The sequence below is a fragment of the Caretta caretta genome, chromosome 2, assembly GCF_965140235.1.
Source record: "Caretta caretta isolate rCarCar2 chromosome 2, rCarCar1.hap1, whole genome shotgun sequence".
Taxonomy (NCBI): Eukaryota; Metazoa; Chordata; order Testudines; family Cheloniidae; genus Caretta; species Caretta caretta.
In genome coordinates, this window is record NC_134207.1 from 20536656 (window position 1) to 20547028 (window position 10373).

At 46.8% G+C, this 10373-nt stretch overlaps 1 protein-coding gene across 1 annotated transcript; it reads right to left on the minus strand.

Moving 5' to 3' along the window:
- Positions 1-3988: 3988 nt before the first annotated feature.
- Positions 3989-5661, minus strand: LOC125631074 (uncharacterized). Its single transcript, XM_048837250.2, has 2 exons — positions 4869-5661; positions 3989-4471 (listed from the first exon to the last, which is right to left on the minus strand). Exons 1-2 carry the CDS (start codon positions 5515-5517, stop codon positions 4374-4376), a joined length of 747 nt encoding a protein of 248 aa, XP_048693207.2. The 5' UTR covers positions 5518-5661; the 3' UTR covers positions 3989-4373.
- Positions 5662-10373: the final 4712 nt, after the last annotated feature.

The window sequence follows — 10373 nt, forward strand, 5'->3', positions numbered from 1 at the left end:
GAACTGCTGCCGAGCCATTTGGTCCCTAGTCAGTAGCGGTGCATGGGATTCTTCCATCCTAAGTGCAGGACTCTGCACTTGTCCTTGTTGAACCTCATCAGATTTCTTTTGGCCCAATCCTCTAATTTGTCTAGGTCCCTCTGTATCCTATCCCTACCCTCCAGCGTATCTACCTCTCCTCCCAGTTTAGTGTCATCTGCAAACTTGCTGAGGCGCAATCCACACCATCCTCCAGATCATTTATGAAGATATTGAACAAAATCGGCCCCAGGACCGACCCTTGGGGCACTCCACTTGATACCGGCTACCAACTAGACATGGAGCCATTGATCACTACTTGTTGAGCCCGACAACCTGGCCAACTTTCTATCCACCTTATAGTCCATTCATCCAGCCCATACTTCAACTTGCTGGCAAGAATACTGTGGGAGATGGTGTCAAAAGCTTTGCTAAAGTCAAGGAACAACACGTCCACTGCTTTCCCCTCATCCACAGAGCTAGTTATATCATCATAGAAGGCAATTAGATTAGTCAGGCATGACTTGCCCTTGGTGAATCCATGCTAACTGTTCCTGATCACTTTCCTCTCCTCTAAGTGCTTCAGAACTGATTCCTTGAGGACCTGCTCCATGATTTTTCCAGGGACTGAGGTGAGGCTGACTGGTTTGTAGTTCCCAGGATCCTCCTTCTTCCCTTTTTTAAAGATGGGCACTACATTAGCCTTTTTCCAGTCCTCCGGGACCTCCCCCGATCACCATGAGTTTTCAAAGGTAATGGCCAATGGCTCTGCAATCACATCCGCCAACTCCTTTAGGACTCTCGGATGTAGCGCATCCGGCCCCATGGACTTGTGCTCGTCCAGCTTTTCTAAATAGTCCCGAACCACTTCTTTCTCCACAGAGGGCTGGTCACCTCCTCCCCATGCTGTGCTGCCCAGTGCAGTAGTCTGGGAAATGACCTTGTTCGTGAAGACAGAGGCAAAAAAAGCATTGAGTACATTAGCTTTTTCCACATCCTCTGTCACTAGGTTGCCTCCCTCATTCTGTCATCATAGATCTTTTCTTGGATGTATCATTACTCTATTTTGCTGATTTTGAACTGTGCGACAGGTCACAGTGATCATAGAATCATAGAATCATAGAATATCAGGGTTGGAAGGGACGCCAGAAGGTCATCTAGTCCAACCCCCTGCTCAAAGCAGGACCAATTCCCAGTTAAATCATCCCAGCCAGGGCTTTGTCAAGCCTGACCTTAAAAACCTCTAAGGAAGGAGATTCTACCACCTCCCTAGGTAACGCATTCCAGTGTTTCACCACCCTCTTAGTGAAAAAGTTTTTCCTAATATCCAATCTAAACCTCCCCCACTGCAACTTGAGACCATTACTCCTCGTTCTGTCATCTGCTACCATTGAGAACAATCTAGATCCATCCTCTTTGGAACCCCCTTTCAGGTAGTTGAAAGCTGCTATCAAATCTCCCCTCATTCTTCTCTTCTGCAGGCTAAACAATCACAGCTCCCTCAGCCTCTCCTCAGAACTCATGTGTTCCAGTCCCCTAATCATTTTTGTTGCCCTTCGCTGGACTCTCTCCAATTTATCCACATCCTTCTTGAAGTGTGGGGCCCAAAACTGGACACAGTACTCCAGATGAGGCCTCACCAATGTCGAATAGAGGGGAACGATCACGTCCCTCGATCTGCTCGCTATGCCCCTACTTATACATCCCAAAATGCCATTGGCCTTCTTGGCAACAAGGGCACACTGCTGACTCATATCCAGCTTCTCGTCCACTGTCACCCCTAGGTCCTTTTCCGCAGAACTGCTGCCTAGCCATTCGGTCCCTAGTCTGTAGCTGTGCATTGGGTTCTTCCGTCCTAAGTGCAGGACCCTGCACTTATCCTTATTGAACCTCATCAGATTTCTGTGTGATGTGTCCTTCCTTCTGGCACTTTCTGAAAATAACTTAAGGTGCCCAGGAATCCTTCTCAGCATGTGTAGTTTGCACATAATGGTCACAGAGAAATTATTTAAATTCCCATGGTCGTCTGGCTTTCCGATGCATGAGGTGAAGTTTCTCTGTTCACACTAAATTCCAGAGATTCTTTCTTTGCCATCTTTGCCATCTTTGCCATTTTTTTTCTGCTGTGCACTATCTGTGGTCCATCACCCTCTGCTGGCTGTACGTTTACACACTCCTTTGTCTGTACTTGGGCTCCCTCTGCTAGCAATAGACCCCTAACTGCAGACTAAGGATGTCTACACGACGAAATTAGGTCGTATTTATTTAAGTCGACATTTAGCCTCGGATTTTACAAAGTCGATGCCGCATGTCCCCACTATGCACATTCCATGGCTAGGATCAACTCAGGGAGCGACGCACTGTAGGCAGCTATCCCAAAGTGCCTGCTGCTGATTGGAATTCTGGGTTAGGCTCCCGATGCCTGATGGGACAAAAACACTTTTGCGAGTTGTTTTGGGTACATATCATCAGCTTCCCATGATGCACTTGCCTCCTCCCTCCATCCTTCCTTCCGTCCCTGAAAGCAACAGTAAACAATCATTTTCGCGTCTAAGTCTGGGTTGCTCGTGTAGATGCCATAGCATGGCAAGCAGGGACCCCACTTGGGGCTGTAGCATTTGCAGAGCCCAGCCAGGAGCTGCTGTGTGGAAGAATGTGATGCCACACAAATAGCTGTGCTGGAAGCCATTGAATGGAGCAATTTGCAAATGCTGGCAGCAACAGCAGGGTTTGTTGACACAATGTAACACCACTTCTGGGCCCAGAAAACAAGCACAAACTGGTGGGGCTGCATAGTTATACAGGTATGGGATGATTCCCAGTGGCTGCATAACTTTCGAATGCATAAGGCCACTTTCATGGAACTTTGCGAATTGCTTTCCCAAGCCCTGAAGTGCAGAAATACCAAAATGAGTCCTGCTCTGAGAGTTGAGAAGTGAGTGGTGATAGCCCTGTGGAAGTTTGCAATGCCAGATTGCTACTGGTCAGTTGGGAATCGGTTTGGAGTGGGTAAATCTACCCTCTGGGCTGCTGTGATCCAAGTAGCCAGGGCAATGAATTCACTTCTGCTAAGAAGGGTAATGACTCTGGGAAACATGCAGGACAGAGTGGATGGCTTTGCAGCGATGGGGTTCCCTAACTGTGGTGGGACGATAGACGGAACACGTATCCCTATTGTGGCACCAGACAACCTTGCCAACCAGTACCTAAACCAGAAAGGGTACTTCTCAATCGTGTTGCAAGCGCTAGTGGATCACAAGGGCCGTTTCACCAACATCAACGTGGGATGGTCAGGAAAGATACATGATGCACTCATCTTTAGGAACTCCAGTCTCTTCAGAAAGCTGCAAGAAGAAACTTTCTTCCCAGAACAGAAAATTAACATTGGGGATGTTGAAATGCCATTAGTTATCCTGGGAGGCCCAGCCTACACCTTGCTCCCATGGCTCATGCAGCCGTACACAGGCAGTCTGGACAGCAGTAAAGAGCAGTTCAGCCATAGGCTGAGCAAGTGCAGAATGGAGGTAGAATGTGCCTTTGGATCTTTAAGGGGGTGCTGGCACAGTTTACTCACTAGGTTAGACCTCAGTGAAAGCAATATTCCCATTGTTGTTGCTGCTCGCTGTGTGCTCCATAATATCTGTGAAAGTAAGGGGGAAAAGTTTATGGCGGGTGGGGGGAGGGGGAGGTTTGATGCAGATTGCCGGGCAGCCCATTTTGAGCAGCCAGACACCAGAGCAATAAGAAGAGCACATCAAGGCACACTGCGTCTCCGAGAGGCTTTGAAAACCAGTTCCAAGAATGATCCAACACTTATGTGACAGTTCTGTGTGTTGTTCCTTACCAAGCTGCCCCCTTTTTCGCATGTACTGCTCTGTAAACTAAACCCACACCAACCTCAGGGTGCACAGTGAATAAAGAGCCTCTTGTCCTCAATCCACACATTTTTATTATGCTAACAAACACTGAACAGAGAAAGCAATGAATAGCAATGATAACCCGGGTCTAAGGGCCTGATAACACGGGGGGAGGGGCAAGCACACATAGCTTATTACAAGTGCATTGTCTAGCAATCAAAGCTATGGACGTCTGGGATAGGAGGTTATGGAACTTGGTGAGGAGGGCAGCTGGTTCATCACTGAGTGCAGTGGGACTCTAAGGTCTAGCTGCCTTTTCTGCACCTCAACCAGATGCCTCAACATGTCTGTTTGCTCCTCCATAAGCTGCAACATCTTCTCTTGTGTGTTACATTCTTGTTCTCTGCATGCTTTGCCGTCCTCTTGGGCATGCTCTCCGACAGTGTAAGCCTCCATGCATTCAGCTGGGCCCTGTCAGTCTTGGAGGAATGCATCAAATCACAGAACATTGTCTTCCCTGGTCCGCTTTTTTCGCCTTCTAATCTGGGACAGCCTTTGTGCTGGTGTGGAGAAAGCACCCACAGACAAGGTTGCAGCTGCAAGGAAAAACATACATTGTTGAAAACACAAGGTTCATTTGTGCAATGAATGAAACACTTCACAGCAGTATATACATTCTCTGAGGTACACGGACACATTTTGTCTTCTAAAAGAAGCACCAACCAGTACGGTACAGCACATGGAAGAGCACTGGGCAACAGATTTCGGTTTGCAGGCAACCATGGTAAGCACACAAGAAAGGGTAGGTGGTGTGAGGGCACCCACAGGGACATTTATTGGTGGGGAAGCTCTTGGCACATAAACAGGCTTTTCTGGGGAGCACCCTTCGCATAGCTGGCCAGGCCGGCACTGTATCCCAATTGTTTACCTCAAATTAAACAGTAACCACAACTGCATTTAACCCCTGTAGTGTTATTACAAGTGTGCGCTCACCATCACGGCCCCGCAGCAGTAGGTCCTGGGAGGGGATTGGCTCCAGAGTTAGGAAGAGGTCCTGGCTGTCAGGGAGAATGGATCCTCCGCTGGCCTGCTGTGCATTCTCCTCCTCTTCCTCCTCATCAACAATGTCCCCCTCGTTGTTGCCCATGGCCACCTGGGGCCCCTGGGAGGTATCCAGCGAGAGAATTGGAGTACTGGCAGGGTCCCCACCTAGAATCACATGCAGCTGCTCATAGAAGTGCCATGTCTGTGGCTCAGAACCAGAGCGACTATTCTCCTCCCTTGTCTTCTGGTAGACTTGCCTGAGGGCCTTTATTTTCACATGACACTGCTGTGTGTCTCTGGTGCAGCCTTTGTCCCCCGGGCGCTGTGCGATTTTGGCATAGATGTCAGCGTTTCTTCTGATGGTTTGGCGCTCTGCCTGCACAGACTCTTCTCCCCACACAGCAATTAGATCCAGTGTCTGCTGTATACTCCACGCTGGAACGTGTTTGTGGCCCTGGGCAGGCATGGTCAGCTGTGGTGGTGAGCTCTCCACACTGATCGAACAGGAAATGAAATTCAAAAGTTCCTGGGGCTTTTCCTGTGTACCTGGCTGAAATGCAGTGGAGTTGAAAGTGCTGTCCAGAGCGGTCTCATCCATGTCCAGATTGGGCTTGAATCTGAACTCTTCTACTTCACTGGTTTACACCAGTGTGAGATCACTGGGCTCACCATTGGCTAGTTAGCGTCATCAAACCATGGATAGGAGTGCGGGCAATCCTGCCTCTGCCCCCGATAAATACTGTACGAGTCGTGAGCTCCAGAGATGCTAGCAAGTTCAAGGCCTCTCCAAAGAGTCATTGTTCCTTAGCGAACACAGAGATGCACAGCACTTCTTTCTTTATAGTTCATGTTAGTCAATGGAATCTCTCAACCGATTAATTTATGCTTTGCAAAGGACGAGGTCATGAGGAAGCAAACATTTTCTGTTTAAAACACTTCTGTCAGGCGCATGCAAGCATGTGATGTGTAATAGTCCGGTGTTTATATAAACCTCAGGTGCCAGGTGTAGAAATATCAGTAGGACCTTTAGTGCTGTTGTACGTTTTCCTCTCATGTCTCTGTGCACAAGCTCTGGAATCTGTGTCATCACAGAGATAATCTGTTTATCTTGGCGAGACTGTTGCCAAAAGGTCAAGTGCTAAGGAGCCCTGCTAAAAGTTACACACGGGCCTGTGTGCTGCTTTGTGTCTCTTCATTTGAGCAAAACAACCAACCTGGCAGCTGTAATTCATTCCTCTGCCTGTTTGAAATGTATGAAATTGTGCAGTGTTGCCACACAGGGCTAAATTCTGCTCTCAGGAACACTGGTGTAAACCTGCAATATCTCCATTAAAGTCAATAGAGTTACTCTGGATTTGACCCACAGTGATTTTGTAATGTGGAAGGTTGTTTTTTTTTTTAAATTAGAGGCAGTTTGAATCTTCCCCTATGCTTTCATCGTAACGATTTAGGTGATCCAAATCAGTCTGCAAATTGCTACAGATTGTTGTTTATGAATTATCCCAAAGCCTTTGTGCCAGCATATTCATTGCTCTAAAGTCAAGAGAAAATAGAAGCTTAGCCTAGAAGAACCATAAAGAAAAAGAAAAAGAAAAGAAACCCCCCGCAGTGAGCATAGAGATTATTCATCCATGCAGTTTGAATATGTACCTTATAGGTACATGGCTGTGATTAGTGACTAAAAACATCTACCATTCCAAAACTATGTCACATGCAAGAAAATCAAACCCCTCAGATAAACTGGTTGTTAAAAACAGAAGCATTTTGGAGAGTTAATGAAAGCACATTCAGGGAAGGAAATGTATTTTCAGGGGGATGTATAGGGAGTTGAATTGTACTGACACCTTACAACACAAATATAATCAAGGCATTGTTTCAGATATTTATTAGAATTTTTACTGTGCCTGTATCCACATTCTCCAGTGAGCTGTTTTATCATTCATTATAACTGCATATAGTCTCAATGTGCTGTAACCAGACTTTGCTCCTTTCCCTTCCAGTCGACTCAGTTGGTTGTTGTCTTTTCCATTCAAGCTCTCTGGTCACTCAATAACAGACCTAAAAGTGGCAATTCTTCAACAAAAAAAACTTCAAAAACAGACTCCAATGTAAAGCTGCAGAACTGGAATTAATTTGCAAACTGGATACCATCAGATTAGGCCTGAATAGAGACTGGGAGTAGTTGGGTCATTACAAAACCCAAACTTAATTTCTCCAATACTAATTTCTCCTGACTGTTACTCACACCTTCTTGTCCACTGTCTGTAATGAACCACTCTCTTACCACTTCAAAAGTTGTTCTTCCTCCCTTGGTGTCCTGCTGTTAATTGATTTATCTCGTTAGACTGACTTCACACTTGGTAAACCAACCCCCATCCTTTCATGTATTTATACCTGCTCTTGTATTTTCACTCCATGCATCTGATGAAGTGGGTTCTAGCCCACAAAAGCTGATGCTCAAATAAATTTGTTAGTCTCTAAGGTGCCACAAGGACTCCTCATTGTTTTTATTTATACTAGATCTGCAAGAAAGCATTTCACTGGAGATTTTTTACTGCTGGTGCCCAGGCAACTGGTAGCAACCCAGCATGGAAAATGTGGTTTTCTGCTTTGCTCCTTTTTGACGAGATTATCTGAGTGTTCCAGCTGTGATACTGCTGACACCATCACTGAGCAAAACCCAGTCTGGTTTTGCTCTGAAGCTGTCATTTCAAATTGGCCCCTGCAATCCCACCCATGATGGTAGTTGACTAAATATGGTTAACATCTGACAGCTGTTCAATGGCCCTTATGAAATAAGGACAGTGCCTAGTAAGCAAGGCCACAGTTTTGCGCACATAGCGCAAAAACTGTCATCTCAGTTCACATTGACTAAGCAATTCAGAAGGAGACCAAGGACTGAATGCAGAAGGAGACTACCCTCTCACTACTGGAAGTGCTCACAGCAGATCAGGGTTATGGAACAGTGGTGGAGAAAGCTGATACATAGGAACTGACATACTGGATCAGACTACAGGTCCAGCTTGTCCAGTATCTTATCACTGACTGGATCACCCAGTTTCAGAGGGATTTACAAGAACCCTTGTAATAGGCAGTTATGGGCTAATATGCCCTCAAAGAAAATGTCCTCCTAACCTCCATTAGTTAGAAGCTGACAAGCCCTCAACCATGGAAATTTATGTCCATTCCAGAACTCTTTAAAAGTATTTACTATTATCACTGAATAGGCTTGTCATCCATATAAATGTCAAATCCCTTTTTGAATCCTGCTGTGCTCTGGATCTCAGTGAAATCTTGTGGCCAGGAGTTCCTCCCTTGCTAATTGTGCATTGTGGGGAAAAATATTTTCTTAGATCAAGGTTGTTACTCCCTGTGCTGTATATATTCCGTGGGTAAATAGAGGACGTCACGCTCCAAGCCTGTCAATCTGAGAGGAAGGGCACTATGCTTGGGGATGCAATGGAGGAGACAGAATTTTGTAGAGAGGTTTATGGTCTGAGGACAGGACTGAGAATCAGAAATTTCTGAGTGCATAAGAACCCCTGCAATGCAATCTCCCCATGAGACATTCTTTATGAGCGTCTCTTCTGGCTGCCTTGCTTTGTTCACTCTCTGGGAAGACCCTTCCCATTTTTGTATCTCTGCTAGCCAGCTCCAGGCCCACTGATGGAATGGCAGAAGCAGGCAGCTTATGCCAATGGTTCCCCATAGTCCAGATGGATTTATCACTTCTGGATGCCTGCAACCTAGGAAGAGAATCAAACCCATCATTACTTACCTACACCACTGGGTTATTGTAAGGTCTAATCAGCTAACATCTCTAAAGTGCTTTGAGAACCTCAGAGGAAAGGCCCTGCATGAGTACCAGAGATTGTTATTAGAACCAGTTCACTTGGCAGCTGTGATGGATTAAACAAAGAAAGACTGGGATTCTTCCCCCCTTCATATGAATGTGCTTACTGGGGCTTGAAACGGGAGTCAGGAAAGAGGTGCTCAGAGCTCAACAATAGAGATTTTTGCACTCTGTACACTATTTTTTAAGAAAACTCATCATGTTTTGAAACATAGTTGCTTCTGTTCCATAGTTGCCCATGGGCAGGAATCTGTCAGAACAACACAGAAGTTGGGCTGGGAATATTTTTTAAAGTAAGACAATAAGCAATGAGACTCCAGCCGTAGGAGCAGACGCAGCCAAAGCATCTCGACACTCAGTGAACTTTCTACAATTTTGGCTGGACATTCTCTGTCCTGTGCTGATTAGGTTTTTGCTCCAACCCTCACTTTCCCTCACAGTCTCTTCACATCACCTTCATTCCACACCTGCCCCTCTTTCCCTCTTCACCCCAGCCCTGTCCTCTTCATCCCCCTTTCCCTCCCGTTTCCTTTCCTTTCCATTTAGCTGATCCCCTTCTGTAGCCCCTCCCCTGCACTGTGGCTTATGCCTTCTCTCCTTTCTCTCCCTGGTGCTTGCTACCACCCATATTTAGAGGGCTTCTCCCCTCTCTTCATGTGGGTCAGGTCCTGGGTTCATATTCTAGCAGCTGGTGCCTCCACACAAGGTGACTCCTCACTGTGCCTGAGACATGGAGGGTGTTGTCCCTTGGGAAAATGGCAAGGGGGCATAAAGCCCAGTGCACAGGGGACAATAAAGTAAATAAAACAAACTCCAGGAAAGGAATCACATGCCAATAATAAGAGCATAACAGAGGGGGTGGCTACAGAGAACAGGAAAATAGGATCTGGAAAAGAAGGGATTGTGGTTAACTAATAATTAATAAACACTGATAAACAAACCAACCTCCCACTTCTAAACACTCACAACGCCTCCAAAGCCCAGCTCCCCCCGCTGACACATTCCTACGACACGTTCCTAGGTGGATGGTGCGCTGAGGTTTTACGTCCCGAGATGGACTGCTGCAGTGCTGTGGCATTGTTTGGTTTGAACAAAAGGTCTTCGCCCCTGTGTGGGGCAGGGTCCTCTCTGGACTACTACTGGATTGCCAGGTCTGAAAGTCTGTGCATGTCTCAGCTGTCGCTCAGTAGCTGGTGCTGGGTTGGAGCTTGCTCTCTCCCTGAATGCTGGTCATGGCAGTGCTGAACTGCCTGGTCCATGCAGCTGGATCTCACTGCAGTGCAAGGATTCCCCTGGGGGGAAGTGGGAGTTTAGCGGGGACTCCCTCAGCTGAGCTGTTTCTTCTCCCAGCTTCCAAACAGAAACTAACCCTGTCTGAGTGTAAAGTCAGGCTGTCTGTGCAGCTCTGGATTGTCACTGGTCCAGTGGCCTGCTTGTGCAGATCTCCTCATGCAGAAGCCTCCCTACTGGCCCAAACAGAGGTTTCTAGTTCCTTCTGCCTCCCACCCTGGCTCCAGGCATGCTGGGAATGAAGTCAGAGGGCTCAGGTAGTCATCTTAGTTGCAATCCTTTTGGTGGGGCCCAGCAGAGTCTCACTGCTC